Source organism: Gobio gobio, assembly GCF_949357685.1.
Source record: "Gobio gobio genome assembly, chromosome: 20".
NCBI lineage: Eukaryota > Metazoa > Chordata > Actinopteri > Cypriniformes > Gobionidae > Gobio > Gobio gobio.
In genome coordinates, this window is record NC_137113.1 from 7,217,839 (window position 1) to 7,231,676 (window position 13,838).

At 39.4% G+C, this 13,838-nt stretch overlaps 1 protein-coding gene across 1 annotated transcript in view; it reads left to right on the top strand.

Moving 5' to 3' along the window:
* LOC307143793 (dedicator of cytokinesis protein 1-like) overlaps nucleotides 1–13,838 on the top strand; it is a gene marked incomplete at its 5' end in the record, with an annotated part of 109,720 nt that overhangs the window by 79,517 nt on the left and 16,365 nt on the right. Inside the window, one exon of the mRNA XM_079845556.1 lies at nucleotides 11,156–11,293. Coding sequence (XP_079701682.1) covers nucleotides 11,156–11,293 — 138 coding nt within the window. The remainder of the gene's footprint in view (nucleotides 1–11,155; nucleotides 11,294–13,838) is intronic.

The window sequence follows — 13,838 nt, forward strand, 5'->3', positions numbered from 1 at the left end:
GAAGAGCTCTTCCATGAGCAGAACAGATGTGAGGTATTGATGTAACACTACAGATAGTTTGTACCAGGATGTCCGTGGGACGGAAAACAAACCTGTCTGTACTTCAACACATCTGCTAATGTGTGTGTGTGTGCTGGATAAACATGATTCTGTAGCTTCCCGTGTGTTAGAGATTTATTAACATGGTGTCTCATCTTGCAGGAGATGGCAGCAAGTTTTGAGCCTTTGCTTTGTTGTTTGTTGTCTAGGAATATTTTAAAGGGGTGGTTGATTATGATTTCACTTGTTTAACTTTAGTTAGTGTGTAATGTTGCTGTTTGAGCATAAACAACATCTGCAAAGTTACGACGCTCAAAGTTCAAAGCAAAGGGAGATATTTTCTTTTAAAGAAATCGCTTTTTAAGGACTAAAACAAATGGCTGGTAGGGACTACGACAAGCTTATTCACGGGTCAGTAACATCACTAACCCTAAAATTCACATAAACAATCAACAAAGGGGGTGAAGCCATGTTGAGAAGAGGAAGAGTTGTTGTAGTCGAACACATTTGGGAGTCTGCTCAAGCTGTCGCATCCGTCTTTTCACATTTATTTCAATACAGTACAAACACATGCAATAGCATGTCATAAAAGCAAGATGACAACATAAGTAATAACCGTAATTAAACTAAACTATACCTGTTCTATCTTCATGCAGCAGATATTCTCTGGCTGTGTGCGTCTTACAACAGTTCCCACACGAGCGATTTATAAATTATCATGATAGAATATGCTAATCAATGAGTTAACTCCACATCAGCTACATAAATTCATCAACGAACCATTCAGAAACGTCCTGTCTCATTCTACATGTTGTTAGGGCTGTTGGAACGAATTTCGGTAGTCGAATACAATTCGAATATTAAAAAAATTTATACTAATCGAATGTTAAAACTACTATTCGAATGGGTTTAAAAAACAATACAAAATTAAATGTTTTGACTATCTTTAGCGAAGATCTCAACGGATCTCGAGAAGCGATACAGTCACAACAAAGACGCATTCATGCTGCTTAATACCGCTAGCGTTAGCTATCTCGACCCGTGTTTCCATCGGCGAATTAATTTGGAACGAGACCAGCAGCAGGAGGTACGTGAGAGAGTAAAAGGGAGCTGATAGCGATTGCGGAGGAAGATGAGGAGGGAGCAGCCATGGCGAAGGGGACACATTGCCAGGAGAAAACCGCTCTCAGTGCTATGGGCGATCTTTTTGGGAATGTTTATCTCCAAGGCGCAGCCGCAGATGCATGGGGTGGTAAGCCTACCTTGGACATTGGCAATATGTTGCAACAAGAAATGCTGATCTATGAGAGTGAGACCCCGCTACCCACCGACGGCGTGGTGGTCATGGTGGAAGACATCAGGGTCTAATGGTGCGTTCACACCGGAGTGATTTACATGTTAAGTCAATGCAGAGACTCGAATAGGCATTTCTCCGGTGTGAATGCCACATAAGTACTCTCACATTGCCCAGCTGGCACGACGCTACTTGAGCATCCCAGGCACCTCGGTTAGAGCAGAAAGGGTTTTTCTCCACGGCGGGGATTATAGTAAATAAAAAACGCTCTGCACTAGATCCAGAAAACGTAGATCGCCTTGTGTTTTTGGCCAACAACCTTTAGGACCAAATCTTGCCCATTTATTATTATAGCCTGGCCTATAGCCTAATGTTAGTGTCACTGTTACGCACTTAAGCACTTTGGTTTACTTTTGTACTACATTTCTTTAATGCTAATTTGTTTGGATAAGTTTGTATTTTTGATATTGAGCAAATTTCGCATTGAAAATTGTATTGTCAAATTTGAGCATTTAATATTCGAAATATAGTTTGAATATTAAAAAAAACGAATGAATGAAATTCGAATGGGATAATGGAGGAAGATTGACAGCCCTACATGTTGTCACTTCTTCTTGAGTCTCTCCATCATTGTCCGACTCCGGTTTGAACATAAAAGGCTGAACAGTTTCGGACATTTTCAGTGTGTGTCTGCGTGAGGTAATCGGAGCTACTAACACAAGCTCTTGAAGCACCGCCCTCTTCTTGAAAGCGCTTCTTCATTTGCATTTAAAGGGACAAACAAAAATGGCGCGTTTTGCTCACCCTCAAAAAGTGACCATTTTCACATACACACTCTGGGGACATAAGAGACTTATTTTACATCTTGTAAAAAGGGGAATTATAGGAACCCTTTAAAAATCCTCTGAGACCAACGACCAACTATAATGTGCTTGACATCAAGCTAAATAAATCAATATTAGACAATACTTTACATTAGGGCGTTAATTTCATTAAGCATAAACTAAAAGCTATTTACAGTATTTAGTCATCTAGGTTAATGTTAATTTATAAATGCACAGTTTGTTTGTAATAGTACTTCACTGATGTAATTTTTCTCATATTTAATTTTTTATATATTATATTTTACATTATAGAACACACAAGTATTTCTCACATGATAAAGGTTGTTTGATGCAATTTTTTTGAATGTATCAGTCTTGTTGTTTTTGACTGTAACGCTTTATTTTTTCCCACGGATCCCTGTCAGGTTAGGACATTTGCATTAGATGAGCTACAGCAGCTGTCATCCTGTCAGAGAATGAAATATGCGTCTTCCTTTGTCTTACCTCAGATGTGTTTTAAAGACGCAGATCTGCGCGTGTGTTGTGTTCCTCCACAAAGAGGGCGACAAGCTGAGTTGCACAGATCAATTGTTGATGAAACGCAGTTTAAAAGCTTTATCTTATCCTCATGCGTTATTACTGATGCCTTCTTAGCACAAATATCATTATTTACACTGTAATGTTTAATTGTGATAGTTGAGCTCAGATGATAGAACTGTAGGGTTTGTGTTTGACAGCACATGAGGGACCGAAAGCCACTTTTTTGCAAATTATGGCGATCAATGCGGGTCGTCCTGAAGGTAGAACAGGCCTCATGTACATTTTTCACACACCGCTATCGATGCTCTGGCATACCGGCTCACACAGAAGTCATGTAAACAGCGGTGGAAAAGGCAGGACAATCCCCCTGCAGATTTGAGCTTTTGATTAAGTTTGCTTTCCCCTCTTTGTGCCGTTTGGGCCGGCTGCCCTGGTCTCTTTTATTTGCGGCTCTGCTAATCTGTGTGAATGTGCCGCCCTCTCACAGAGCCGGAGCTGTTATTCACAGATGTCAGGTGCTTTTGTTTGCTCCGCTCCATTCATGTTAGAAATGAGAAAAACACTTTACTGTGGCAGGTGCGTAGACTTCAGCTGGGGAGGTGACACGAGGACCTGGTGAGTTTAGTATGTTAATGACAAGCATTCACTGTGGGAGTCCGGCGCTGGGTTGAAGGATTGTGTGGTGATGCATGTAAAAAATTTCATAAACAGTGCAAAAACAGTTGTGTCCCATTTACACTGCAAGTCTTGTGGCCCAATTCCGAATTGTTGATTACATCCGATTTTTTTGACATCCAGCTTGCATCTTCTTTTAGAAGTGACCCATATCTGCATTTACACTCTACACTTGGCAAAACAACTCAAGGTAGACATACTGACCCGGAAAAGCTGGCAGCGAAACGGAGCGATTTACGATCAGTGCAGACAAAATTACACAAGCTTTTGCTTTCTTTAAAGGTCAGCAAAACACTGGGATGAGCCTTCATCCTCCATTGTGCCATTGAAAAGAGTCATGTGATCGAGGTTGGTGTCCACCTGAGTTTCCGTGGATGTGTTTGAAATCGCCCCCTATATCCTCCTTCACTATTCCCTACATTACTCCACTAATATATCCACTTGAAAGAGTGAATGAAGACGAGTGAGTGAATATGGACACGGAGTGTGCTGGAAGGGCTGCCACTTTTGCATAGTTTATGTTTGCTGAAACTGGCAGCTCCAGTAGTAATGAAAAGATTTATCTTAAATTCTGTCATATAAACTAGCATGTATAAACCTCATTAAACCATTTAGTAATCACTTAAAAATGAATTTATACCTGTATGATATTACGCTGTACCCACATTGGACCAGCGGTTTGGAAAATGGATTGATGGATGGATAATTCAGGCACCTTCTGACGAGGCGCAGGAATTAATTCTGCACGACCCTCAGTGCATTATGGGTATTATCTAGCCATTGAGTGTACATCGGTTGTACACTCGTTATTGTGGTGCATTATGGGAATGAATGAGTGCACTTGTTAACGTCCACTATGGTTTTAGACACCACTACAAATGGCTGTCCCCAAATAGTGCCCTATTTAAGGGTATGGGGGGCGATTTCGGTATATGATTTGCATTGACGGGAATATCCAATCTGTCTGCTTACATGGCAGACGCAAATGCATTTATCTGATTCATATCATATTTATTTCCACAAATAAATGAGGCCTGAAAACGATCTGAGAATATCAGAATCCATGTGCTTTTATTCTGCTAACTGATTTGTGGATCAAATCTGATCTGTGCCACACGGGAGGAAAAAATCAGAATTGGGTCACTTGAACCATGTAATGTAAATGCGGGCTCATAAGTGCCTGTGTGTGGACACTTTCACAAGAATATAGGCTTGCACATGAGCTCCAGATGAACTATCTCAGATGTCTCCAGTGCGCTTCATGCATAATAAGTGCATAATTGCTCCAATTTTACTTTTTAACTTTTGCATAGTCCTATATATTTATTTATTTATTTTTATAGTCCTACCCAACAAACTTTATAAGCAGATTTATACTGTTATTATATAGCAGTTTGTGGACATTGCTATTTGCATGAATAGAACAAGCTCAACTGTTCAGTCAGAACACCCTAGCAACCCCCTAGCAACTTTCTAAAAACATCAGAATATCTTAAAGACCCCTTGTGGTGAAAATCAAGTTTTTAATGTTGTTTATATGTCTGTGTGGTGTTTTTAATATGCTTTAAGCCAAACCATGTGCAAATTCACAAGTAAACATTATTGCGAGTATTGAGTATTTTCTCCTTAAAACTGCGGTGAACCAAAGACGGTCTCAAAAACGCAGTTTGAAGTCTCTAGCATTTCTGACATCACAAACTTGTAACCAATCACGTCAATGTGTGGGCGGGCTTTAGCATATCATTAACTATGCTGCGAAGCAGGGAGTCTCAAGAAAAGCCAGGTTTATCCTGATATGTTTTTCTGTTGATATGAAAAATTGTGTATATACAATGTTATGATGAACTATATGCCTTTTCCATGTTCTATGATGATTAAAGCGTTTCTAAGGATATTGGTTTTTAGAAGGCAGACTGAGATGGCGAATGGGAACATGGTTTGTGTAACATTAGCAACACATTATTAGCTGTTTGATAATCTAGTCAAGCAAAAGGCTAATCATATTAATTACTGTTATGTGCTTGACTTTGGAATGAGTTCCCTTGTGCAGTGTTTACTACAGTAAAGTTGAGCGGGAGGATCTCTGAGCTGGTGTGAGTGAGTGGAAGCTAATTTGCATATTCATGGGTCCACGTATATTAAATGAAGCAAGAGTGTAGAGTTACATTCAAGCTATTTTAAGGCATGAAGACATTTTTGTTCACAAGAAAAAGTTAAATATGCCATTTTGGTAATCAAAGATGAGTTTTAAGGGATAAAATGTTTGACTACAGGGGGACTTTAAAGCGAAACTCCATCCAAAAATGAAAATTGTCATCCAATCACCCACATGTGGTTCCGTAACTGTTTGACTTTTTCTTCAGCAGAACTGAAGACAATTTTTCCCCTCATTCATTTATTTTACATATACTTATATATGACTAAATTAAAAGAAATGTTTAGATATAATAGACTAAATCTATGCATATATGCAAATATATTTTGAAGAACATTGGGAACTAAACAGCATTGGTAGCCTGGCGTGGCCATACTCAATTCTAGTCAGAATATGAGTCTGGTACCGCTCCATTGAGCTTTGATTATGGGGCGTGTTTCAACCGAGCCAGGAAAGACCTCAATTGGATAGACCCACAACCAATCAGAGCAACGGAGCGACGCGTAACGTTAGTTGTCAAATGTCAACAGAACTCACGAACCAACGAACCAAGTCCGTGTTTTTCTCCATGTCCGCGGGTTGAAGCGACCCCAATTATGTGATTATATAAACCCAGGAATGCGAATTTTAGCAGGCAACCTTGCCAAAATAACATATTTTGCCAACCAAACGCCATTTTTTTCCGGAGAACCCCCCGGAAAGTTATTGTTTTGGGCTATAGTTTTGAGTAGCAATTGTGCGCGACATTGCAAAAACACTTGGAAACCCTGTCTGCACGCACGCTGGATTAAGTAACGTTACAAGAAAAAGATGAGTGTAAACGATCTTTGCCAGTAATAAAATAATTTAAGGATACACAGAGTACTTACCAACACGATCATCGTTTCTGAGAGAAATAGTGATGGTGAATGCATATACGAACAAGTTCTCCGTTTAGGATAAGAGCAAATTCAACCCAAGAGCCTTCGATGACGTGGATGATTACGTTACTGTTGATCATCTGTCCATCATTGTCTAAAGCCCGCCCTGACAATTTCATTGGTCCGAACAGTTTCTGTTCGGCATAATTCCTCCTCTATGGAGCGAGTCCAGACCGAATTGCCCGAGCAAAACATTTTGTGGGCAGGGCTAAATTCGGCTGGCATCCAGGCTACAGCATTGGAGCCCAATGGACCCAATTTTATAGCATGGACAAAAAAACCTTTCTCAAAAGATATCATCTTTTATGAGAAGAAAGAACGTATGGGAACAATTTTCAAGGTAAGTAAATTATATAAAGCTTTATTTTTGGGTAGCAAACCTTAGCAATGCAATTGCAACTGCATAGAAGAGAAGATACTCAAGATTAAAAAACATTTTGTCCAATCCTAGGGGTGTTTAGCTCCAATCCTAATCAAGAACAGCTATATAAGATAAGCAAGGTCTTTGGGATTACTAAAAACTTCGAGCCATTCAAGCTATATATTTGACTCAAGGCCTTGGGTGTTTTTCAGCACCATGTTCTATAATGTCTTACAGGAAAATGTTGGAACTGAAGGGAAGCATTGATGTGCTCTGTGTTTGAGTGTTGAATTATTCATTTAATGTCCATATGTGCTTATCTGTTTTATTTCCAATCAAAGTTAGTTGATGAGGCGTATTTGTAGTTGTGTTTGTGTGATTTGGCAGCCTCCTTTTAAAGCAGTTTTGTTGCTATGCTGCCTACCCAGAATTCCGTCACTGTGATCATTTTATAAAGGTCTGGGTTTCCCTGGAGACACAAGCGCTGCTGCTCTGTCTCTCTCGCTCTATCTGTCTATATCTCTGTCTCCTTCAGAAATTCCCTGCGGTGCTAACAACCCTTATTAAAGTGGGAATCCTCTCTGTCTCTCTCTCCTGTAATGTCACGACTGTTGTACAGCAGGAGGCTCAACGCACTTTGTGTGTGAACAAACTGTGCATCCCTATATTAATTTTTCCTCCATATAATTACGCAGTAAGTTTGGAGAGGTCGTGTTATATTGTGAATGTAATCAGGGCTGAAGGGCGTCATAGAATTCATTAGTATAAACCGTCTTCATCTACAACATTTTTTTTCTTTCACGTCATTTATGGCTCACTTGTAGTAGAAAAAACACAAGTCATGTGATCAGTCAACACAGGCCGTCAAACAGTGGCGGAACTAATTGTCTAGTAGTCAATGCAAATAACTCAGCAACCATATAGTAACAACTTGGCAACCATCCGGAACCCTGTAGCGATATTTAGACATTCATAAATTATAAAAGCAATTACTTGAGATACAAAATGAAATGGATCACAATACAGTACGTTTAAGCTTAAAACATGAACAAATATCTGCCAGATATGTGGTCAGAAAAATAAACTTGTTTCTCTTTGAATATTAAGCAATGTGTGTTCTTGTTGTTAGAAAATCACTTTTTGCAGTGTAAACACCTCAGAACAAATCAGCTGTGCAGAGTGTGTTTCTGTTCTTTCACAGGTAAAGCAAGCAATTATGTTCTTTTTGTTTTGATATATTTCAAAAGTTTGAAGAGAAGCTTGATGTCTTTACTTTTATGGTTGATGAACATGTCAGAGAAAGTGCTCGTCTCCATTGCACTGCATTGCATCAGTTGAACCTGAACCTCGTTGGACTTTATTTGATTCAGAAATATCTCATCTTTATAGCCCTCTGATTTACTCTCCTAATGTCTGGAGACAGCAACACTTCTCCTTGCAATTAGCGGAGCAGTTCTGTGTGTGTGTGTGTGTGTGTGTGTGTGTGTGTGTGTGTGTGTGTGTGTGTGTGTGTGTGTGTGTGTGTGTGTGTGTGTGTGTGTGTGTGTGTGTGTGTGTGTGTGTGTGTGTGTGTGTGTGTGTGTGTGTGTGTGTGTGTGTGTGTGTGTGTGTGTGTGTGTGTGTGTGTGTGTGTGTGTGTGTGTGTGTGTGTGTGTTCAGCGCTACTGTATCCGTCTGATGGTGGCGCATTACACTTCTCTCTGTACATACAGATTAGCAGGGGACTCTTTGAGTCGCAGACGAGAGAACGCTGTTCATTGTGTGATGAATGCTTGTGCACAAAGGTTTGTTTTAAATCCTGTGTAATATGATCCGTCTTTCTCTGTGGCTTGCAAATAAACCCAGCTCCGGTGCTTTAGTGGCTGTTTTCCTGTTTTATGTGTCTGTCAGGCTAGAGGTTTTATGTAGAAGACAGAAAATTGAACCTCAAAGTGATATTTCAGGCCGAGGTGAAGCACTGCGCTTGATTCACAGGCAACAGAGAGGCTTCGGTAAATCAGTCCAGAAGAGCCGCAGGTTACGTCTCACTCCGTCGTGGGTTGTAGGGGTTAGTCAGGCACAATAAACATAAAGTCGATTAGTAAAGTTGACTTTTTGGGGTGAATGCTGTGATTTTGACTTAAAGGGGACCTATTATGCCCATGTTCACAAGATATAATTTAAGTCTCAGGTGTCCCCAGAATGTGTCTGTGAAGTTTCAGCTTAGAATGCCTCACAGATAATTTATAGATCCATGTTGTAAATACCTATTTCTGACTACAGTCAAGAACAGGCTGTTTTCGTGCATGTGCCTTTAAATGCAAATGAGCTGCTGCGTGCCGCCCCCTCTCCACACAGTTCCTGCCTCGATTTGATTCTCTGCCAAATACTAACAAGACATCTGGTTTTGATCTATATCGCAATCTCATGGATAGAATAGTTCTTCTTTCATCATTAAAGTTTATTATTTCCACGTGTTTTAAAGCTATTTTCGTTTACACTTCTAATGGATTGTTTTTTGAGCGCACTTATATGAAGCGCACGTACATAGACAACTGGCTCTCAGACGTCAAGCCGTGTGAGAATTTTTTGTTGCGTGTAAACTATCAAATACACACAAGGGTCTTGTTTGCAAAAACAAAATAGTGGCGACGTGGGTGGAAACGTGCAGATTAAGGGGCGGGAATATTATAATAGATCCGCTTTCTAGTTCCTACATCAGAAGGGGAGAGAAATCTGAGCGGCTCGTTTCTTCACATGCTGGCAGAGAAAGGCTTACCAAAACAAAGTTTCATGTTTTCTGGGTTGGTAGATGCTAGCCTGTTCCTACCAGACGCTCGTACATTTAATTTGCACAGAGAGTCTGGCCACTCTCCATTGACAAGCGTTTACTTCCTTTAAGGCGGGCACTCTGTTGAAGTTTAAAACTATTGGATCTGCCCAGAGCCAATCTGGATCTGCCATAACCAATCGCTAATGTTTGGTCATATGTCATCTCAAACTAGTGCACCACATCGACGTCATCGTTCTCAGCCACTCCCTCTGTTCGCTGATTGGACTGGTTCAAATTTGACCGGAGAAAACCAGAGAATATACCGCAATCACAGACGGAGTACTGAAGGAAAATGAGAATTGAGCAGAAGAACGTAGGAGGGCGGAGCCAGGCTAGGTAGATGCACCGGGGACCTGATTATAGCACTTAAACACGGACAAAGTCCGATTTTCATGATGTGTCCCCTGTAAAGGGGACCTATTATGCCCTTTTACAAAGTCTTGATTTTGTTTTCGGAGTGTCTATTTACACTAAGTGCAAATAGCCCGTCTCTTTGGCAGAGGCTATTTATACTAGCTCCGCCCACTGACGTCTGGTTGGGCCAGACAAAATTACAGAAGACACAGGATTGTTAATAGTAGCAGTACTGTAGGGTTAAGACACATGGCAGAAAGTTTTGATGCAAATCGACCCATGTTTGAATCCACCTTTCGCCCTGCTCCCTTTTTCCATCACATATCAGATCGGAAAGGCAAAATTGTTTTTGAAAAGTGGAAATAAAGTGTCTAACGTGTGTTTAATAATAAAATGTTTATGGGTTAGGTGCAGGGAGGGCTATATTGTTCTAATGAGGTGGCATCCATTTAATACTTTTAATAAATATAGTCATTTACACACTGTTATTATTGCATACTGTTTAATGTACAACAACACTGAGGTGCAAATAGTATCTGCCACTATTTATAAGTATAAATACCATCTAACTACTACACTTATTGCAAAGACAATACTGCTATTTTTACATAGTGTAAATAGAATATATTTGCTATTTTGGTTCCCAAATAGCTGCTGCCATTTGTTTTTGGGGTCTACTAAAATTGGTTTTCATGCTTGAATGTTTAAAAAACACGCACAGTATTCTCCATTGTTGCAGCTCCTCTCTTCCCAGTCTGTCAGTAACGCTCTGTTTAGTTCCTGTCTCTATGAAGCCCCTCCTTCTGAGAAGCACAATGTGCTCTGATAGGTCAGCTGGACCATTGTGCTGTGATTGGTCAAGCACTTCCAGTGTGTTTGTGAAATGAAGACTAACTCAAGCAGGCCTGTCCCTTTATTTTGCGTATGCCTTGGGCAGGAATTATTTAAATGAGGAATATTGTGGAGGCGTTTCAGGGAGTTCATAAAAAATGCAGCTGATATAGAGAATAAGCTTTGTAACTTTGCAGACCTTTTTCATGTTCAAAAGCAACATCACACATTTAAGAAAGCTGAACATGTAAAAAAGCATAATGGGAGCCCTTTAACATTGTGGCTTAACTTCTTTGCTTGTGTGTGTGTGTGTGTGTGTGTGTGTGTGTGTGTGTGTGTGTTTCATTCAGATCCCGAACCTGGCTGAAGGAGTTCGTATCCACGGCGAGAAGGTGACGGAGGCCCTTCGACCGTTCCACGAGCGTTTGGAGGCGTGTTTCAAACAGCTCAAAGAGAAGGTGGAGAAGCAATACGGCGTCAGAACACTAGTGAGTCCGAGCAGACACTCACTTTCCAAACAATTTGAGCCAGAATCATCATGCATCATACCTTCATCCATAATTCAGCCATAATCATCGCCCATCATGCATTCATCGCTCATCATTCATGCGCTCAGCAATAATCATCAAAACATGGATGTTCCTCATCACAGCTCGCATGCATGCATCACATTTCTTCGGGATGGACTCTTACCTCACAAACAATACAAGTAGATCACATTCTTTAATCATCGCATTTATTGAACTATTATACATATTCTGTGTCTGATTTATGTGTTGCATGTTTGCATGCATGCATGCATGTTTGTCTGCATTTGTCATCCAGCATTTGGGACTCCTCTCGTGGTTTCTTACTCACTATCTTATGACTCCGTTTTGACTTCCTCGCTGGGGATTATAAGGCATTATTATTTTAATATGCTGCTTTATAATGATATGCTGCTTTATAATGTGCGTCATGACAGTTATTAGATGATTATGGGTCATTGTACAATTGCAGTGTTAAATGCTTTGAGCTGCTTTAATTGAGCTGGAAGTCCTGCTATTTAAAGTCAACTTTAAGAAAATATGCATGTGAAAACTAATACATTTTAAGATAAGACGTCTTTAACATATTTTGTTTAAAATTAATTAATTAAGTATTATTATTAATATGGCAAAATGTTACTATTTTGGTGAGGACCTTTTTTTTTAGGAAAACGTGACATCTTTTAAAGGAACACGCCACTTTAGACCATTAGCATCTCACTCTAAAATTGACCAAAGAGTTTCAATATTTTTCCTATTTAAAACGTGGCTCTTCTGTAGTTACATCGTGAACTAAGACCGACGGAACAACGTGACAACCTGCTTGCACAGGGAGCGTGCTGGGGACTATTTTCAGGTTGTGTAATATCACTGCGCCGCTGCACCCATGGTACGGCAGCAAAGTTCCTTGATTATTCCGCAGGAATGAGAGTATAGTTCCTAGCCATATCAGCCTAGAAAATTGCAACTTTTAATTTTCCGTCGGTCTTTGTACAAGATGTAACTACAGAAGAGCCAAGTTTTAAATAGGAAAAATATTGAAACTCTTTGGTCAATTTTAGAGCGAGATGCTAATGGTCTAATCAGATTCAATGATCTATGTTAAGCTATGCTAAATGTGCTACCACCAGACCCGGAGTTCGGCTGAATGGTTTCGAAAACGGTAAAACTCAACTGTTTAACTCTAGGGGAGTTGGAAAATGTCAAAAAAAGTGGCGTGTTCCTTTAAAAGATGTCACGTTTTCATAAAAAAAAGGTCCTCAACAAAATAGTAACATTTTGCCATATTAATAATAATACTTAATTAATTAATTTTAAACAAAATATGTTAAAGACTGCTTAAAATGTATTAGTTTTCACATGCATATTTTCTTAAAGTTGACTTTAAATAGGAAAAATATTGAAACTCTTTGGTCATTTTTGAGCGAGATGCTAACGGTCTAATCAGATTCAATGATCTATGCTAAGCTATACTAAAAGTGCTACCGCCAGACCCGGAGATCGGCTGAATGGATTCGAAAGCAGTAAAACTCAACTGTTTAACTCTGGGGGAGTTAGAAAATGATCCTATTTTCAAAAATAGTGGCGTGTTCCTTTAAATGGTTATTTGAAGTACGAAAACGTCTGCGTACATGCTTAAATATTTATATATTTTAATTAATTCCAGTGGTTTAATCAGTATAATGTTAATCAACTTAAGATCGCTTTATCATCAAAATTGTCTTCAGACTGGTAATTTTTGTAATACCTTCCTCCAACTTAATCATGTAGTTCATCAGTGGCGTTATTGAGAGTCATTAACTTTAATTAGGTCTAACAGCACTGACAAAAGAGCATGTCAGTCAATGGTTCATTTAATTTACTTAAAAAAAAAAAAAAACTATTATTATTATTTAGTATGACCTTGTATGAAATGAGAAGGAAGATAAATTACTTAATATAGCATAGTAGTTTTAATGTATGATTGATGGGTCTCATTTGAAAAAACACTTAATTAAAATGCCATTGCAGTTGTATAATGACCCATATGCAGATTTAAACATCTTTTACAGAGTATTATCCATATTCACATCCTGCTGCTTTAGAAAATCAGTTGTGTTGCTCTATTGTTGATTAAGCGATGCATTATTCTGTTTTCCATGATATGATCATGATGTGCTAGACATAAACAATGCCAAGCATTTTTATCATGTTATTGGTGTCATAACCATGTGCTCATTTACATAGTTTACACATAAACTTTTACATGTATTCTTTTCAGCATTCAGCATCTTGGCTGTGGTATTTTTTAATGTATTTGGTTCCAGGAACCTTAACTTGGATGAATGCAACCTGGCATTGCATTGTCTTCAGTGAAGAAAAGTAGAGCGAGAGATCAGAAAGTTTCCACAGCTGTATTTCCAGACACACTGTGTGAAATGTGTGTCTTTGTAACCGTGACAAAGACATTTCTAAACAGAACCGCGGCTCTCCTCCGGTCTGGACAGACGTGCTGACAAGAGAATGC